The sequence below is a fragment of the Taudactylus pleione genome, unplaced genomic scaffold (genome assembly GCF_031769625.1).
Source record: "Taudactylus pleione unplaced genomic scaffold, aTauple2 ptg000344l, whole genome shotgun sequence".
NCBI lineage: Eukaryota > Metazoa > Chordata > Amphibia > Anura > Myobatrachidae > Taudactylus > Taudactylus pleione.
Genome location: NW_028284745.1, coordinates 818,499 through 839,719, shown reverse-complemented (window position 1 = coordinate 839,719; position 21,221 = coordinate 818,499). Strand labels below are relative to the sequence as shown.

Genomic DNA, 21,221 nt, shown 5'->3' with positions numbered 1-21,221 from the left:
ACGGCCAAAGCATTCACACCTCAAGCCAGTCAGGCCAAGCCGGGGATCTCAGGGGAGGTGGGAACCCCCCCAAGAACTGGTCCCCCTCTCCCAAAACCCCAGACTTGGGCCCGTTTTCAATTAACCCGTTTTGACCGCGGAAACTTATCGGGCGCGCCCCCGCTACTCCCCGTATTCAATTCCAAGGGACGCAAAAATGTGTCCCGGCGATACTCAAACAGGCAAAAAGTGCTATCAAAAATGGGGAAATCAGCCTGACAACCCCCAAAAGATGCACTAACATTGGGGATCAGTATAGATGTCCCCGAATAGCCCTGCTGAAGGTATTTTGGGTACTTAAGTGCTGTCAATTGCTTCTAATTAGCGTCTTTGCGCAATTGGTGAAGAATAGCATTAAGCAGTTTTTTTGGGAGAAAATAAGTAGCCCTGTCAAATTTGGGGTACATGAAAATGGGTGCAAGCATGGTTTAAAGTCGCTAATTTGAAGTTTTAAAAATCGCACCACCAGCAAGCACCTGCAATAAAAAAAAACACCTCACCAATACTAGCAGACCCCTCAGAAGTCTATTTCGCTAGTTTAAAAGTTTGTACCCTCACTTTGCACTTTTTCGCCACCATTTTCAATGTGTTTTTTTTTTTTCTTTAAACGCTGTTATCCTTTGGGGGGGCTATCCCAAGGGTGCTGAGTGGTTTCCCGATGTTTGCACCACAAAACCCCTGTTCTGCACTTTTTTCCGCCTGCTTTCATAGGCGAATCTTTTCCGACCTATTACATCGCATTGACTTTTCGCGTACGTGAAAAGTCTTTGGAATTGAACAGGGCGAAAAGTTTTTTTCTGGCGAAATGACGTCATCCGCGATATACTTTTCCCCCGGAAAACGGCTTTTCGCGTCTAAATGAATACGGGCCTTAGTCTGAAGCCCGGAGCTCCTCCCCGCACCCCTGGGCTGTGGGTAAGGGGGTAATGGTGAAAATCGTTCAAAACTATTGTATTTTACAGTGGAAGTACAGGTGCCAGCATGCCTGCCCTTTTGCACTTGTGGAACTGCAAGTGCCAGCAGGCGGCCGGCATCCGAACCCCCACTGTAAAATAAATAGTTAAATAACTACAGAACACGCACACCGTATACAGTGTAACTTTAATACATACACCTATCCTGCTCACACATACTTACCTACTGCCATCTGGTCTGTCCCCTTCACCATGTAGAATCCACTGGGAGTACCTGGAATAAAGATCCCATACTTGCCTACATCCTGGCGCCGGTCTCTGTAGCATCCCCGGTTCTTGGCAAAAAAAACCCTCGTAATTTTAGGAACCACGACTGGCTGAGCAACCCGGGGCTGGTTATGCTTTTGGGGGGAAACGGGACCCTACATTGTTATTATTTATTTTATTTTTTAAAAGATTTAGAGGTCTAGTTACTAAGCAGTGTTAGGAGACAGAGTGAAAAGTGATAAGGTGTCAGCCAATCAGCTCCCAACTGTCATCTCACAGGCTGTGTTTGAAAAATGACAGTTGGGAGCTGATTGGCTGGCACCTTATCACAGACTTATCACTTTTCACTCTGTCTCCGAACACTGCTTAGTAAATAGACCCCCAAGCAGCCTTCACATATCTCACTGATATGTGCAGGAAGCTTGCTCGGGAGAGTTAGGCAGAGAGAAGACACTGCAATCTCGGGTGAGTAATCTCCTTCAAAACCTGCAACTCGGGGGAGATATCTCGATCTGCGTCACCACCGGCCAACTCACTCTCAGCTAAACTCACTTGTTGGGTGATTTGAGGCTTCTGTAACGCACAAATTTACTGAGTTTCGGTGATCGAGTTAAAAAAATCGAGTTAAAAAAAAAAACTCGATCAGACTCGATTCTTAGTAAATTTACCCCTGAAATTGTAGCACCACAGCGGAAGACTGATATCTTTCACTTAGCTCAGAGAGACCCTGTGTATTATCGCTGATTCACGACACTAGAGACGCCGGTACCGCTTGCTTTCTGCATCGGCTGGTGACCTATATGCTCCACTACGTGTAAAGAGTCTGCCTATGCGTACAGCTGTACTGCAGAATAAACCACCTCACTGGTTAAGTACTGGCCTGTTTGCTGACTCCTGGTAACCTCTACGCATAATTGTGACAGAATGAGCGGGTTCATCAGGTCACAGGCTTAATTATCATCATTTACATTAATGCCCGAAAATCTACATTCCAAATAGTCACATATCGTTGCGATTTTAAACGTTATTTCGGACCAATATATTGTGGGCTAGTTGCCAAGATATGGGTTCCCCTAACACTTTACTTTTTGGGTTTGGACTTGGCCGGTGCAACTGCGGCGCTCCGGCACAGCATGTGCGAATCGAAAACCATGTAATGACTTTCGTGAACAGCTACAGTCCGCCAGAATGGGATTAGGAGAGGCTCCCACCGACCGGACTACTCCCGCAGCTGTAAGCGGGCTAACTGAGAGGGATCTGTATGAAATACCATCGGGTGCATGTCAAATCCCGACGCCGGAAGACCGGCAACTGAAGATCCCGACAGGTAAGTATTTTAACTATAACTAACCTTCTCCCCCCCCCCCCCCACCCTAACCCTACCTCAGGGGTACCTAACCCTAACACCCCCCCTATAACTGCCTACGATTAATTCTCCTTCCCTAAAGCCTAAACTTAAATCTCCTGGGGGGTGCTTAACCCTAACCTCCCCCCCCCACCCCTCCTGTGAGTACCTACACCTAACCCCTCTTCCCTGCAGCCTAAACCTAAATCTCCCGGGGGTGCTTAACCCTAAGAATTATAGGGTGTTCTGCTGCCATCGCTGTCTCCATTTCAGCATTCTGTAAGGACCAAATTAATTGGACAATTAGTCCCCCATATGTTATTTATGGTGTGAAACACTGCACCAATATAGGTCTGCTGGAGTCCTTCAACAAGCCTCTGGATGTTACGGTTTATAAATGATATTAATATCACCTGTAAGGCTAACAATGTGGTCGTTTTTTATTTTTGCTTAAAGCTTTACAATGTATTGGTGAAGCAGCGCGCTGGGTTTAGAATAAAGGCCCTCATTCAGAGCCGTTCGCTATTTTGCGGTCGTTCGTTTAAAAACAAGGGGTGGCTATTCAAATGATCCGTACGCACATTGCAGTCTGTTCACACCTCTAAGTCTGAACGAACGAGCAAAACATACGCTCGTTTATTTGTTAAAAACGCCCCCTGGCCGCTCGCACCATACGTCATGTCCGCTATTTATTAGATTAATCGAGTACATCGACCAGCGTATGAACTGCTCGCTATTCTTGTGGTTGGTGTTTGCTACCACAAATTTGCGAGCAGTTCTGGCTCTAAAATAACCCAGTGACGTGGTCATTGACGCTGCTGTTTTAAATATACACACCCATAAAACGCCCGTTTTGACCTTTAAGCACGCCTGCGTTCGGATCTCCACTCCCCATTTTCAAGCACCTTCCCCTGTTACCACCCACATACGCCTCATTCTGTCACTCAAAATAGCAGGCACTCGCTATATAGCGTACAAACGATTTTCGGCCGCACTGACTGGTTCGCGCATGCGTACTAAAAAGCGTACGCATGCGCAGATGTGCAAACATCGCTCGGAACGAGCGTACTGCCGCTAACGAGCGGCTCTGAATGAGGGCCAAAGTGCAATAGTTCCCCAAACCAAGGATTAATAGAAAGTAATGAAATATTAATGCAGATATTTAACCTGATTTCCATACATCAATCCTGGCAGGTGTGAGAAGCCTGTAGTGCCGCAGATAGTGGAGCCTGTAGTGCAGCACGGTCACTGGCTGGTGGTTCTGTTGTTACAGATTGTGAAGTCTCCCAGCTGCCTCTGTCTCCAGAGAATTGAACTAAAAAAACAAACCATGAACAGATCGTGTTCCTGTCTTGCTTCATTGGGTACTGAAAATAAAAAATAAAGCAATATTAGGATTTGTCTTATTTGGTTCCTGCAGGTTGTTTGTTTCAGGGGGTGGGGTGTTTGCTATTTAAAATGACGTATCTTCATGCAATGACCTTCACCCTCTCTAATCTCACTGAAGGTGGCTACAAATTAGACGATATGTCATTCCCATTGGCAAATGTCTACCCACTATGTGCGCTCCAGCAGGTATCCATCGGAGTCATTCCGTCAGCCTGTATGTAGGGCCGATGGAACGACCCTGCTGCCAATGACAGGCAGGTGAATGGATCCGGTGGCCGACATATCGGGCGGTCGAGCACCAGATGGTGTAATGCGCACTGGCCGTCCGATATATCGGCCGTCACATCGCTGGGTACACGCGTTGGTTTGTGTGTACCCAGCTTGAGAGTTTCATTCGGCAACTATCCTGGAAACAAAAACCCGTAGAACTATATAAGGATAACATTTGTTTGCAGAGGGGATTACAGATCTGCCTAAATCAACAGGCTGTATTGTCAATAGGAACCGTACTCTTACTATAATGTAGTCACATATCACTGGCACCACAGATAAATGAAGGGTGCCATGTATTCTTCCTCCCTCTCTCTCTTCCCCCCCCCCTCTCTCTCTTCCCCCCCACCCTCTCTCTCTTCCCCCCCTCTCTCTCTTCCCCCCCACCCTCTCTCTCTTCCCCCCCCCCCCTCTCTCTTCCCCCCTCTCTCTCTTCCCCCCCACCCTCTCTCTCTTCCCCCCCTCTCTCTCTTCCCCCCCCCCTCTCTCTTCCCCCCCCTCTCTCTTCCCCCCCCCTCTCTCTTCCCCCCCCTCTCTCTCTTCCCCCCCCTCTCTCTCTTCCCCCCCCTCTCTCTCTTCCCCCCCCTCTCTCTCTCTCTTCCCCCCCCCTCTCTCTCTCTCTTCCCCCCCTCTCTCTCTCTCTTCCCCCCCCTCTCTCTCTCTCTTCCCCCCCTCTCTCTCTCTTCCCCCCCCCTCTCTCTCTTCCCCCCCCCTCTCTCTCTTCCCCCCCCCTCTCTCTCTTCCCCCCCTCTCTCTCTCTTCCCCCCCTCTCTCTCTCTTCCCCCCCTCTCTCTCTCTTCCCCCCTCTCTCTCTCTTCCCCCCCCCCTCTCTCTTCCCCCCCTCTCTCTCTCTCTTCCCCCCCCTCTCTCTTCCCCCCCCCTCTCTCTCTCTTCCCCCCCTCTCTCTCTTCCCCCCCCCTCTCTCTCTTCCCCCCCCCTCTCTCTCTTCCCCCCCCCTCTCTCTCTTCCCCCCCCCTCTCTCTCTTCCCCCCCCCTCTCTCTCTTCCCCCCCCTCTCTCTCTCTTCCCCCCCCTCTCTCTCTCTTCCCCCCCCTCTCTCTCTCTTCCCCCCCCTCTCTCTCTCTTCCCCCCCCTCTCTCTCTCTTCCCCCCCCTCTCTCTCTCTTCCCCCCCCCCTCTCTCTCTCTCCCCCCCCCCTCTCTCTCTCTTCCCCCCCCCTCTCTCTCTCTCCCCCCCCCCCCTCTCTCTTCTCTCTCTCTCCCCCTCCCTCTCCCCTATTGTACCAAGTGTGTGTGTTTGTGTATATGTGTGTATGTGTGTGTGTGTGTGTATATGTATATATATATATATATATATATATATATATATATATATATATACATTATGGTACAGGTCTCTACATATTACAGATCTATAGTCCCTCTGTATGTAGCAGAGATGAGTCTCTCATTCACAATTATGGGGCATACAGTATGGATTTAGCACAGTAATCTTGATAGCCGCTTTCGTCTCATGTTGAAAGCTGATGCTTTAACATGTGTTTAATACGGTCTTACTGGAATAAAGTTTTCTTTTTATCTTGAAATATTTTATTAAACCTTTCGAAATTACAATCAGAAATACAACATGACAGATATATATATATATTTTTTATAAGTATCAATTACAACAATACAATGTAATAAGAAAAAAAAAAGGATCACAAAAGAAAGAATGATGGGGGGGTCATAGGCACAATCCTGAATCCTCAAAAAAACACAGAAATAACTAGAGAAGATCCCATATAATTCTGTAAATAAAATCTAATTAAAAAAACAAACAAAAACCCCGGTCATTATAAAATTAACATTCCTAACACTGACTATAAAACTACTCAGAGGTAGAATAGTATTCAAACCACAATCGTCACTTGGTTAGTGGGGAAGTAACAGATGTGGAATATTTTAAACTACTGGTCATATCATAACTCCTTTGAACATATCCTACAATTTTAGAAAGGGATGGGGGATTAGAGTTTTTCCAAAGCTGAGCTATGGTTGATCTAGCGACAATAAAGATATGTCCTGTGACATATCTACAATGAGTTTGGAGAGAGGGCAGATAATGATGAAGAAGGGCTGTTTCAGGTCGAAGCGGCAACTTGATACCAGTTACTGTGTATATAAGATCGAATACTTCAGATCAGAGCCCCTGAATTTTTGGGCAAGACCAAAAAATATGGAGGAGAGAGCCTACCGCTCCACACTGTCTCCAAAAAAAGTGGAGAAGAGTTCGGCCAAAATGTATAAAGTTTTTTTTCTTTTAAACATTTTAGCTATTGCCAAAAAAAAAGCTGATTACTGACACATATATTACGGACGGATTGTGCAATTGTAACTGGTAGAGTGTGAAATCGAAGGGAAACATTTGGACACGGTAATTAGTTAAGGATGTTGCATGAAATTGCTGAAGAGTAACACGGCAAAAATTACCCAACACTGTAATTGAATGCAAGCTGTGTGTATATATAATATAATGTGCGTATGTATATTATAGGCTAAATGCAAGTTTCAGAGAGCTGTTTGGTACCGCAACTAGGGTAGCGCCATAGGTATATGATTTTGCAGTATTTTTCTGCGAGCAGTTGGGTATAATATATTTTTGACTGTAAGAACAGTTGGTTAAACAGATGAACTTCATTATAAAAAAATTATTCAGCCAATTTGTTAGCAAATTAATTGGCACATGAGCAAAACTCTTCCATAACTGTTGACAAGAATTCCTGGCGGAGCTTATGTTCTGGGGGATGAAGGCATCCTGTGCTGGGATTTAATTTTCTTCAGTTGTGCTTAATACTGGGGAATGTGTGTGTGTATATATGTGTATGCATATATATGTGTATATATATTTGTGTGTGTGTGTGTGTGTGTATATATATATATATCTATCTATCTATATATATAAGGGGTGAGCGGATTCGGTTCTACTCTGTTCCGTTCAATTTTAAAAACCGAATCTTATTGGCTATCCAAAACTCGTGACAGCTGATACCCAATAAGATTCGGTTTTTAAATCCGAACGGAACCGAGTAGAACCGAATCTGCTCACCCCGTATATATATAATATATATATATATATATATATATATATATATAATTTGGACAGCCACCAACTGCACTTTAAAAGATGAGAGGTCTGTAATTTCCATCATAGCTACGCTTTAACTTCGAGAGGCCAAATCTGAACAAAAAATTCCAGAAATCACATTATATGATTTTTAAATAATTTATTTATAGATTACTCGTCTGTTCATTCCCATTGCATTTTGTTATATATATATATATATATATATATATATATATTATTTATTACATTAGTGTGTACTGTATGGTACATGATCGGAGAGTTCTGCAAACAGTCATCCCGAACAAGATCCTAGAACAATGAATATACGAGTATTTATACATTCATCCATTAATACTTACATTGCAAATATAGGTGGAAAATAATACCTATAGGATTGGAGTCCCTTTTAAGCTCCGGTGTATTTGGGGTTTGATCATTAGTAGAATCCTCTGGTCTGTGCAGCCAGTAATAACCGTATAATAATAATTCTGCTATTCCGTGCAATAGTAACGTGCCCCCCCCCCTGCCCCCTTTCTCTGTCCTTTGTGCATCCATTTGGCTACAAAGGTGCATTGTCTGTACCTCCTGCTGGGGAACATTAGGTGCTTCAAACGTTGACTGTTCACATTGAGCAACGTGATTTGCTGGCAGAGCTTTCTCATATTGTGTGATGAAATATTGAATTTCCAGTGGGGAGCAGGAAATGGCATGTCGGTGATGGGGACGGAAGGAATTCGCAACATGTGATCTGATATCTCTCCTATCTGGAATCCGGGAAAACAGAATGCTAATGGGTGTTTTTTTCTAATGACTGACAAGCCAGGAATCTGCACCGTTCCACCATGTGCTGCCATTGCTGATGTCCTTGTGATGTGTTTATGTTACATTATTATAATAATAATTATATAGCGCTTCTGAAGGCCAGTGCTTTTTTTATATTATGGTATATTATTATAATTTTAGTTCTTGTTAATGGGACACCATAAGTGCTTGTATGACTACAAAGGCCTCCTCTTTTTATTTGCACAATGGTCTGGCTCCCGTTCCTCCAGCGACACAGGTTTGGGTTTTGTCGTGCGCTCGGTCTCCTGCGCCTGTTTAATCTCTTAAGCTGAGGATGATCCCGCAATCCACTGCTGACCCCAGCACAGATGAAGAGGTTATTGTACTGCATGGCAGCGGGTACGTCGCTGGTTGCACCCGCCAATGGCGCCCAGAAAGGGGCACTTTTTAACAGGTGTTAAGTCTGTTGAAAATAAAATCTATTTTTCTACAATACTAGAGGATTTATTTTCTTCGACTGCTGCTAAATAGATTTATTGCATACTGCAATGGGCATATATAAACCAGAAAACGCTGTACAGTGAGCTATCCGAGTAGGTACAGCACCCACGGCTGACTCCTCCGCGCGCCTGCTGTGAGGTCTGGAGGACACTGGTTCGGGAGATGTTTAACATGTGATAAATGCTCTCTTCCAGCTGAAAGCCGCAAGTCCTAAGCATTCCGAAAAATAGACCTCATGTCTGTATATTCTTGTACAAAGCCAGATCCCAGAAATATCACATACTTTACAGTTCATTCCAGGTGAATACTGTTTCGTCCGTTTATCGCGCTCACTATTTTTCTGCAGTAGGGGACTGGTATTCCCACCAGGGTTCCGGCACTTCTCCTTCGACTGTCCTTGACGTAAGCGTAAACTCTGCCTTCTGATAAGCAGCTGTCTAAATACCCTGTATAGGCTTTCATGTCACCGTAACGTGATGTTACTTACAATCTTGCCAATGTGGTGGGATAATAAGGTTTATGGAGCATACACACTGTCAAATGAACGATTTTGCAAACTATTTGAACTACGAACGATTTTTTACTGCATTAAAATGACTGAAATCGTCCAAAACTGACTGCAAACACATCAGATGTCAGATATCGTTATCAGACCATCGGGAACGCTCATCGTTCATACATGTCAGATTTTCCTTCAGATATGAACGATTGAACGATTTTTTAAATAGTTATCGTTCAGATCTGAAGAAAAATCTGACCGTGTGTATGCACCACACACGGTCAGATGAACGACTGGACGATTGAACGATTTGCAAACGATTGAACGATTTCAGCCTGTATTAAAATGAATGGAAATCGTGCAAAACTGACTGCAAACACATCAGATATCGGAGATCGTTATCTGTCAAACGGGAACGCGCATCGTTCATTGTTGCACATATGAACGATTTTTAAAATCGTTATCGTTCAGATCTGAAGAAAAATCTGACCGTGTGTACTCACCATTACAATAATTATAATGTGGGATTGTATGTGCTTTAAAATTGTGTGCAATATACCCTTTTTTTTTTAATTTTCTTTTTTTATTGGTCAGTGAGGGATGGATTAAAGCTTCCGGTCACCTGTATGGTATGCCGGTAGCCATATTGCTTTCTGATAATTTGCTCCAACTTCAGAGGTGGGGCTTATCCTGTGTTTGTCACACGAGGTTGACGAGTGTTTTTACTTGCGTCATTGGAAGACCGTTTGACCTCCGTGCATTTAACTTGCGTTAAACTTTTTGAGTGGGGTTCGAAGTGTTTGGAAAACTGTAGCACTAACTCAATTCACTGAAATGTAAACTAAGAAATGCGAGTAGTTACAGTGGAAACAATGGATTTCATCGTCAGACCCGATAACAGGTAGTGTGCTGGCATTACGAACACTAGTACATACCTTTTATTTTATTGTCAGTAGTAACAAGGTCTTAGGTTGTCTGGATGATTACATTTGGCCTTTTTAGATATCTAAATTTTCTGAGCATATGTTCTGTGGTGCCTTAATCTTGGCTTGCATGGGAAAATTGCTGTGATCACACACACACACTGCAGTTACATTCAGGCAAACTGCTCATCCTGGCTAGCTGACCATGGGGGTCATTCAGACCCACTCGCAAGCGGCAGTACGCTCGCAAGTGGGTCGATGTTCCCCACTGCGCATGCGCAGGACGGAGGGAGCTCCGTCGTGCGCATGCGCGAGACCCGGACTGCGACAGCCAAGCTGTCGCTCCGGGTCTCGCACCAAAGGGGGCGTGCTGTCGATGGTGACGGACAGCACGCCCCCTTTGGTGGGCGTGCCGGGGGCGTGCCTGCCAGACTGAGGCGTTCCCATGGGAACGCCTAGCGTCTGAAGCCGGCCCCACTGACATCACTAGTGATGTCAGTGGGAGTGATTTTGGCTCTGATAGAGCCAAAATCACTCCAGGGCTTGTGGCAGGGAGACCCTACCGCAGGGTCTCCGTCGCAAGTCCGATGGTCGCGATGGTCAAGACCATTGCGACCATCTTTTTGGATGCTCGTATATGCTGTGGGTGGTCACGCACAGCTATATGAGCATCCAGGAGGACGCTCCATTTTAATGGAGGAGGGCCCTGATTCAGAGCGAGCGCTCTGGTCAGAGCGTCCGGCTCTGAATCAGGCCCCATGTATGCTTAGATATCCTTGTGTAAACCCTCAGGATAGAAAAGATACAGCCAGGCCGGCCACAAGTGCTTTCCATAGTGGTAGTCATCTGATCAAAGTAAGGGCACAACCACATTCCATAATGATGGTCATGTGATCAAAGTAAAGCCACAAGCACTTAGGGGCGTATTCAATTAGCGTAAAAAACGGACGTTGTTTTTCACCATTGATGAAAACGGCATCTTTTTTCAACAACAACAATAAAAAAAATGGGTAACATTTTCCCCAAAAAAACAGGTGAAAACGGCAACAGGCGAAAAAAGACTGGAGAAAATAGTGTTCCCTCTAGCTCCGGCGGCAGACAAAGCGCCGGAGCTAGAGAGGGCAATCTTGTGCGCGCGTGCCCGAAAAGGGGGCGTGGCCATGAAAAGGGTGTGTGTCTATAAGACGCGTCCCCATTTCGTCATACTTGGGGGCGTGCCCGGCGCTTACGGACATGCCGAGCAGCCCCCAAGCGCTGCAGAAAGGGAGAATAGATGCCGGGCGCATGCGCCCGGCGTCTGTTCTCAGGCGGTGACAGGGTCACCGCATGTTTGTCCACCCGCGGGACACTGCGTCCCGCGGGTGAGAACGGCTCCCGCAGGCTGTTAAGGCAGGGCGCTTTTTGCCCTCCTCCTGGAGGGCAGGGTGCTTTTTGCCCTCCAGAAGGAGGGCAGGGCGCCGCGCCCCGCTAAAACAGCCTAGCGGGAACGCTAGAAAAGTTTTCTCCATCCCAGGCCAGGAGAAGAAAAATGCAAAATCCCTATTTTTGGCTAAAAATGTGGGATCTCTTTCAGAACCCTTTGGACACCCCCTAATGAAAAATTTGTTAAAAACAAAGTTGCATATTTTGGCGAAAAAACGTCCGCGCAAATTTTGGGTGGAAAAAAATGGTTTTAACGTATTGAGTCTGATATATTGGAGGGCTGTATGGATGCATTAAGTGCTTTAAACATTGCACGGGGTCACAGCAGGCGGTTTATAACTGTTTTTAAAATTGCATTTTTCCGACATGAAAATATACTAGCACCCATTTTAACGTACCCCCAATTTACGTGGAACAGTAATTTTCTGGCAAAAAAAAACTGCTTTCTATCTTTTTTTTTCAGCAATTTTTTTTTTTTTTCGCCCAATATTTGCGTGGTCAGTTTTCGCCAAAGTACACAACTTAAGTTTTTTTCCCCCCCCAGTAATATATTATTCGGAGGGAAAGGCTGTTCAAAGGGTTCTGAAAGAAATCCCCACGTTTTTAGCCCAAAATAGGCACTTTGCTTTTTTTTTTTCTCCTGGTCTGTGATGGGAAAAACTTTTTATCTCCAGTTTTTTTTTTTTTTTTGCCTGTTTTGTAGCCATTTTTTTTGCCGAAAAACGTCCGTTTTCGCTGCTAACTGAATACGGTCTTAGTGTTGGTCAAGTGATCAGAAAGTAAGGCCATGAGCACTTTCCATAGTGTTGGTCATGTGCTCACAGAGTAAGGCCACAACCACATCCCATAATGATACTGTAGCTATGTGATCAGAGGTACACTTTCCATAGTGTTGGTCATGTGATCACAGAGTATTAAGCCCATCAGCGCTTTGCACAATGATACTGTAGTTATGTGATTAGAGGTACACTTTCCATAGTCTTGATCATGTGATCACAGACTGGCTACAACCACATTCCATAATGATACTGTAGTTATGTGATCACAGGTAAACATTCCATAGTGTTGGTCATGTGATCACAGAGTAAGGCCACAGCCACATTCCATAGTGTTGGTCATGTGATCACAGAGTAAGCCCATCAGCGCTTTGCATACTTGCAGTATATTATCAGTGACACTCTGAGGAAATACAATTAGTATTATCCCTGATTTGCCGTCAGCTGGAGAATCGTCCTCGCTTCTACTACACAGTAATTGCGCTCTATATCCAGACTAATTCATGGGTGATTATTGCCTTTTGTGTATTGATACATTCTAACAGGTTTACAGAAACACATTACGCCTAATTACTGCTAAAGCCACATTGCCTTCCAGCCTAATGAACAGTAGAGAGAAGACGCCATGGATTTATTGGCATGTTAATTTACCAGTAATTGCACATACACCGCTAATTGTTTTTCGGTTCAAGTGAACCCAGTAAATCGAGGGGTTTTATGTGTTTTTATGAACTTTTCAGGACTAAAAAATGCTGAGATTCGGAAAAGGCTGGAACATAAAGTGACTGAAAACTGCCCTGAATAGGAGCACAGGATGAGTTATTTGTGTATACAAGATGAAGGGGTCTGTTCACTAAGCTGTGTTACGAGATAAAGTGAATGGTGATAAGGTACCAGCCAATCAGCTCCTAACTGCCATCTCACAGACTGTGTTTGAAAAATGACAGTTGGGAGCTGATTGGCTGGCACCTTATCACTTTTCACTCTTGTCTCCTAACACTGCTTAGTAAATAGACCCCTAAGGGTTTATTTACTAAGCAGTGTTAGGAGACAGAGTGAAAAGTGATAAGAAAGTGATAAGGTGCCAGCCAATCAGCTCCCAGCTGTCATTTTTCAAACACAGCATGTGAGATGGCAGTTAGGAGCTGATTCGCTGGCACCTTATCACTTTCTTATCACTTTTCACTCTGTATCTCTTTACGGACTAAAGTGATGACCCCTCTTTAGGGGCCCTTACCCACTGGAATCCAAATACACGCGCCTACTGAGGTTCCTTCCCCCACACCCATTTGCAAGATTCTTCTATCTGTGCTCTACATTGTATCATCTGCTAACCAATAGGAGCCATTCTCTGTAGCACTGACCAGTCCGAGCCAAGCTGCTCCGTCTTTTTTATTTTTGCGCCCGATCTCCTCGCCTGCCATTCATTACGCTATGCCATTGTAAATATGGGTTCTGTACGTGCGCATTTTATTATGTGGCGAACACTTTAAGGCTAACTCTTTTGGAATGTTATTTGCTTTTTGCAAATATTAAATGGAGCTAAATTTTTATGTGCAGTTTAGAATAAAGCTTTGGGTTATAAGTACCTGAATATGTGTTTCTAGAACCGGGTTGCATGTTGCCATTTTGGGATGAAAAACTCATCATTCAGTGTCGGATAATGGGCCAGATTGAGAGTTGTGCGCTAATGCTGCCGCCGCACCTGCGCTTTTTCATTTGTGGATGTGCGATTATATGCTAATGCAACTGCCCCCCCCCCCCTGAAGGAAACCTTCGCAACTGCGTACACATAGGCAGCGTCGGACACAGGTCAGGCAAACATCAACCCCATGTGGGTATATTTACTGAAGCTCTGAAAACAGACCAGTGGTGATGTTACAACCAATCAGATTCTGTGTATCATTTACTGAAATGCAATAGAAAAACGATCGCTAGAATCTGGTTGCTACGGGCAAAATCTCCACTTGTCTGTTTTAGAAACTTTAGGAAATCTGAGTCTCTGGTTGCGCAGCATTGCCGCTGTACCTGAGACGCTGGAGCCATGTTCTCTGCGTACAGTATCACAGACACTGCCGGAAACGCACCCTGAAAGTTGCGGGAACACGCCTCCATTTTAATAGTCACTCCCCGCTACCTCCCACAAAACGTTCACTTCCTGCCAACCGCTTGTGATGGAATCCTCACCGTAATCGCAGTTCAATCTCTGCGTCTGCGGCTGAGATGCATGCACAGGCCACCGATAATCGCTCAACTGCGTGAACAGAATAACGCACAGCTCTGAATAAGACTCAAAGATCCCCAGGGTTCTCTTCTGTCACAGAACCGTCTTACCGGATGGATAAGAAACGAGACAAGTATTAGAACAAGAGGACATGTTCTGGAACTGGGGGGTGGTAGGTTCAGGGGAAATTTGAGGAAAAATTACTTCACAGAAAGGGTAGTGGACAAGTAGAATAACCTCCCATCAGACGTGGTAGAGGCTAAGGCCCTGATTCAGAGCCGGTCGCTATTAGCGCTCGCTCGTTCAGAAAAAGGGGGTGGCTATTCAAATGAACCGTTCGCTCTTTGCGGTCTGTTGCCGCCTCTATGTCTGAACGAGCGAACAAAACATGCGGACGGTTTTTTGATAAAAACGCCCCCTGGCCACTCTCATCATACGTCATGTTCGCTATTTATTAGATTAATCGAGTACATCCACCAGGGTATGAACTGCTCGCTATTCTTGTGGTTGGTTTTTCCTACCACAAATTTGCGAGCAGTTCTGACTATAAAATAACGCAGTGACGTGGTCAGTGACGCTGCTGTATTCATTATGCACACCCATAAAACGCCCGTTTTGACCTTTAAGCACGCCTGCGTTCTGATCTCCACTCCCCGTTTTTAAGCACCTTCCCCTGTTACCACCCACATACGCCTCCTCCTGTCACTCATATTAGCAGGCATGCGCTATTTAGCGAACAAACTATTTTCGGCCACACTGACTGGTTCGCGCATGCGTATTACGATCCGTACGCATGCGCAGCTGGGCAAACATCGCTCGGAACGAACGAACGGCCGCTTACGAGCGGCTCTGAATCAGGCCCTAAGACAGTAGAGCAATGTAAACATGCATGGGATAGACATAAGGATATCCTTCAGGAGAAGTAAGGATCAATAAGGGTTGAGGTAATATGTTTAAAAATGGGGCAGACTAGATGGGCCAAGTGGTTCTTATCTGCCGTCAAATTCTATGTTTCTACGAGACACTGCGTTAAGACGTGTATCCACTTGCAGATATGAATGAACGATTACAACATCGTAATCGTTCATTCGCTCTTTAATCGTGCAGAAATCGGGCAGTTTAATGTCGGAAACCATCAGCGATGCGCGCTCCCGCTGGTCGTTTCCGACATCGATCATCGCCTGAACATGCCGGTCAATCTGCCGATAACGACAGATTTGCCATGTTCAGTGTAGGCACTACAGGGGATGGGGAACGACGGTACGATTACTATTAATCGTACTGTGGTTCCACTATCTGCAAGTGGATGCGCGGCTTTACTCTGTCTTTTTTTTTGCTTCAGCAAATGTTTTTGTTTTAAAACGAAGGAGGTCTGTGTGACCTCGCCACCTAATTAGAAGAGTAATTTGTATGCAAATTAGGCTGCCCATTGAAGAGTGAGGGAAGATGGGGACAATCTGTCCTGAAAGCGTTCTACAAATAGGCATGAAGAAATCCGTATTACAATCGGAAACTGTTTTTTTTTTTTTTTTCAGCAAGTGCCTATTAAAATGCCATTATGTACAGCTGGCTTATTTAGGCTTCTTTTAATGATGGAAAACAATTCAGCCTATGGATCGTTGGGACGCTGCGGCAAGCCTCCATGATGTCACAGGCTCCTAATGACTGTATACTAGTCATTGCTTTCTGAAACACATATATTGAAAACCTATGAACTTTGGCTTTGACCAAAAACATCCTGTCCTCTCTTCTATGTGTTGGCTAAGGCCTGAGATGCTACTTATACCCTGCTTGGGCTCATTTCCCTGTTTCATCTGCAGTGCTATTTAGTGAGAGGCCGCCAATGATAAATGTTGTTTAAAAGCTTTAGATCAATGGCCTTGCCCTGCCCCCCTTGGTCTCCTTTGTCCCGGTGTACTTATCTGGAAGGCCGTCTTGGTCTGATTGTAACTTCTCCGATTGCTCTAAGCCTCCTAATATTTGAATTGATGGTTATCCGATTCCGGCCTTGCAGGTTTGGTAAGAGCTTGGGGGGGGGGGGGGGGTCCTGGAACAGACTGTGGGGTCTATTTACTAAGCTGTGAAAGGAGCTGATTGGCTGGTACCTTAACACCAAACTGCCATTTTTCAAACACAGCCTGTGAGATGACAGTTAGGAGCTGATTGGCTGGTACCTTATCACACTTCACTTTATCTCCTAACACAGCTTAGTAAATAGACCCCTGTATTCCCTACAGAGTGTGGATGTGTTTCTTACGGGTAATACTGGCAGGTAGAGCAGCTTCCACACACTGGATAAGTCTAAAGTTCTTATTTTATTCATTTTATGTAATTATTTCACGATGCCTGTCCTGTTTCTGGATCTAATTAAAGGATTAAAAATTTGACCCAAATGAAAGTAATTGTACTGCCGAGTATCAGCAGACAAAAAGCATCGTCCCTCCCCTCTGTGTTTGCCCGTCTGTCTGACACACCTTTCAGACCAGGGGTGGGCAGTAAGCGCCCCTCCGGCTGCTGTAGAACTATGCATCCCAGCCTGCCCTGCCGCAGTGTTTGCTATTTCGTCAATCTGAAACTGTAGCAGGGCATGCTGGCATGTGTAGTAGCTGCTTTAGACTGAAAGCTTTTAACGAGCAGGGCCCTCCTCCTTCATGTGCTTTTCTTTCCCTTACTTCTACTATCATCTCCTCACCACTGCCTACAAAGGCGCCAAGCCTTTGGGGCCGGCCGGTACGCTGATTATTTGGGTATGATGACTGCAGCGGCAATATTTATTAACCTTGTCCATGTCCTGAAATGTTCTGTACTGTAAAGTTGGGTACACACTATACGATGTACCGTACGCTATATCGTTCCATGCATATATCGTACACATCGTATATAGTGTGTGCGCTCGATCGGTTATTCATCGACGATGCAATGAACGACGTGGTGCTATTACACGCAGCATGTAACGATACTTTACGCCGTCATGCACCAGATCACGAAGTGTGTGCGGCACGAGAAACGTGTTGTTACATCACTTCACATCGCACAGTCGCTGGATCGAAACATCGTATGGCGTGTACCTGGCTTTGGTTCCTTTTTCTTGTTTTACTTTATACTGTTTCTGTACTTTGTAAGGCGTGGTGGGCCTGCATGTGGCGCCAAATACAGGGTGATACTGATAATAATCTAACCTAAAACTTTGCAAACTTCACAAACGGTGCGAATCCATTGTTTTCACCGGCAGCTGTGACCTCTGGGCGTCTGATGGAGTGAATCAATTGTTGCTCCGTTTGGACACGAGTAACACAGATGGACACATTTCCGCTCACATCCTCCTTGCAATAAAACAAAGGAACCGCCCCCATACTGTATAGGTATATCCTCCGTGTGCGCAAAGATCACAGCAGGCAAAATATTATAAAAAGGTTTGCATCTCTTCAGCAGTGCTAGATTACCAACCAGTCATCTGGGGAGGTTCCCAGGGGCCCCCATACATAGCCAATCACCCCGTGTGTGTGTGTGGACTGTAGCAGAATGTGAACTGTGGGCACTAGAGTCTAACACAGTGGTCGGGGAACAGGGGAAAATTACCCCACATGGGGTAAAAATTTAATTCCTGGGGCTAATGGACGGACAGCCGGGCATGCATATGTATCACTCTATAATATAGAATGATTCATATGCATGCCCGGCTGTGCCGCAGGGAGACTCTAAGCCGGACTCCCGCTGAGATGTTATTACCAGCAAGCGCCCGGCTCCTTCCCTGCAGCGCCGCGTTAGCCGGAGGCTGGAGTTCTCTTCTGAACTCCAGCTTCCGGCTCTCTCCATGCGCACTATGGGAGAGACGTCATGACTCCCATAGTTCCAAGCAGCAACCGGGCGGACAGGACGGCGGCGGATGAAGGCGCGGGGATTAAGGTAGGTGGGGTTTTTTTTTATTTTTTTTTACAAGCAGCACTACTACAGGGGCATTATATGGGGGCACTGCTACAGGGGCATAACTATGGGGGCACTACTATATGATTTCCTTACTTTCAAATCAAGGGGGTAACGTCTGCGTGTCTAAATATATTTTGTGTTAAAAGGTAAAAAAGTTCCCTGACCCGTGGTCTAACACATTTCTAGTGCTGGGAGTATTTACACGCTATACTTGTTAATAACATCGCCAGTATGTTGGTTAGGGCCCCCACAAGTTAGTTGCCCAGGGGCCTCCAGATACCATAATCTTGACAGTGCCTTGGTGTGGTCGGACCCAGTGACATTGCTGTGGCACTGCCTGACTAATATTCATGAGGTGCTGGATTCAAGCGAGCTGATTGGTGGTTGTTGCACAAGCTCATTAATATTCGTTCCGTCATCAGATGGTCTGGCTGTCTCTCCACCACGTATGGATGACTGGGTGACCAGCTTTAATGTCTGGCAGAAAGATGTGTGTAATGACCTGATTCAGAGACGGACGGTAATGCAATCGCAGCTGCATTCTCTCACGGATCACAGTTGCCAAAATATGCTAATGTTTCCAAAGCATAGCCGAGCATAGGGACATCCACTGCTGCCTTCTCATGTATGTCTTCAGATGTACAACAGCGTAAACAGCGGTACCATGGAGGCGCAGCAGGCGGTCACGCAGTATGTAAGGCCAATCTGACGAGTCATAAACCCTGCAGCTTCTCCTGACTCGCATGGAGGTCTTGTGCTGTGCTGGAGAACGCAATGGCTACTTTATTCACGCTCACGAAACGGCGTTGAAACGGTCACACGCCTGTTTTTCTCACCACACCCCCAAACGATGACTACCTGTCGCTTACTTTGCGAGCGGTTCCTGTGTATGAGAGTAATCGCAATGCAATGGAAAAGTGCTAGTGCGCATGCGGCCACCGCACAAACAATCGCTCATTTTGTGCGATAATCGGCGTCCATCTTTGAATCAGACCTTAAAGCAGCCCCTGTGTTTATGATGTATCATTTTTAAGAATAATCTCCACACTTAAACCACACCTACATTTTGTAATGATATTAAATGTATGACTGTGAGTAATATGTATTATTTACATAAGAACTGTGTATTTTCCGAATATCCCCTGCGTACTTCTTACCACTGAAGCACTGGCACAATAATCGGCATTAAATGGTTTCTGACATACGGCAGCCATTTTGCTGCAGCACAGGCCTCCATTGCGGTATCTTGTTGCTTATACAAAGATTTATTTTAAACACATTTTTACGTATATTCTTCCACGGATTACTGATGTTTTATTCCCTTCTATTTTCAGAAGCGCAGGCCCTGATGGACATTTAATGACCGCCTGCTGAAGAGCTGGAGAGAGTATGATAAAGCACCAACCGCTACAGTACTACGAGCCTCAGTTATGCTTGTCCTGTCTGACCGGGATCTATGGCTGCCGATGGAAACGGTACCAGCGGTCACATGACGACACCACCAAGGTCAGTTCTCTGTCCTGTCAGCCATGTTTATGGCGGGCTTGAAAATGTGTATTATAAAGTAAGACGGATGTGCGTCCTCCGACTTTATATGAGAACCATTTTTTTTCTCTAAGTTCTGCGATAATGCTCTGATACCCTGCAGACATTGCCTGGCGGGGTCTGCATCCTATTTATTCATTTTGCTGAGGTGTTTTTGTGAGTTACTACTGTCTGCTCCGCAGGGCTGTCTGTTTTGGGCGCGTGTTGTGCATTCAGAGTCCTGGTCTGTGCTTCAAGTAAACGTATCTAACTGATTTAAATAGAGGTCAGGCTAACGTCTTGGGTATGATATCTCGACATTTCATCCTTTAGAAACGGACGCCAATGTTTTCAGTAGGCTTTGTGTCCCCCATATCCCACTGTGTTTGTTTACTTTTGTGCGCTACCCATATTTTTATTTCTCACGTGACGCTGGCCACGTTTTTCTGTCACGGACTGTGCATGGGTACTGTACTATATGTCGCCAATGTGTAGCTGGTTCAGCGGGCGAGAGGTCGGTCCCTGATATTAGTCTGTTAGAAGCGATGTGAGCGCTTTATAGGTGTATGGGAAGATCTCTGTCAGAGGTGAAATTACTGTGTGAGCTTGTTGGGCAGATGGTGTGGTGATTTATTTAAAATCCGTGACCATCGCTCTATAGCCCCATCCTCCATCTGCAATGTGATTTGAGCTGGCTGTGGATCATTATGTGGTTTTGTCTCCAGGTGACATACATGTTCGGCGGCTAGGACTAAGTAACCTGACAGACTGTCTGCTAAACGCACAGACCGACCCAGAGCGCAGCAGCCTGTGAAACACTCCGGGTGATGTGCACGGTGATAGGGAGTCTATATATCTGCGCATCGGTACCCGCAGCTATTCTGTGTTTGCTGTTACAATACTGGCGGCTGTGTGTAAGCTCTATTATCCCCTACCAGTACTCTATTCTCAGTATCGTAGCGCAATCGTTCTATTCTTTACCTGGGCGATTTTCCCGTGGAAGAGTCAGAAATCAGACGTTTCTGTTGTAGAAGGTGCAGCTAGTAGTAAACTTGTCACTTGTCTCCCATAAGACTTAACCGCCATGTGCATCTTTATATTCTTCCCCCGTTACCTCCCGCACCGCCCACCCTGCACCCATATTGTCTAAAACTTACCTCTCCGAGGTCCAGCGGCTGGTGTCTCAGTACTGCTAAAAACGCCGGAAAATGGCCGCCGAGGCCATTTTTCCGGTGTTTTGGGCATGCGCAGTGAGGAAATCGCCGGGAAAATTGCGGCCGCACCATTTCCCCGGCGATCTGCACATGTGCAGTAGACTTTGGGCACACTCTAGTGCCCAGAGCCTACTAATGCT

The 21,221-nt window shown here is 45.6% G+C and overlaps 1 protein-coding gene across 3 annotated transcripts in view; it reads left to right on the top strand.

Moving 5' to 3' along the window:
- GDPD5 (glycerophosphodiester phosphodiesterase domain containing 5) overlaps positions 1-21,221 on the top strand; it is a 245,371-nt gene that overhangs the window by 43,581 nt on the left and 180,569 nt on the right. For all 3 annotated transcript variants that reach the window (XM_088444013.1, XM_088444016.1, XM_088444014.1), the window contains exon 2: positions 19,678-19,849. In XM_088444013.1, coding sequence (XP_088300139.1) covers positions 19,733-19,849 — 117 coding nt within the window. In that variant the 5' untranslated portion in view covers positions 19,678-19,732. The remainder of the gene's footprint in view (positions 1-19,677; positions 19,850-21,221) is intronic.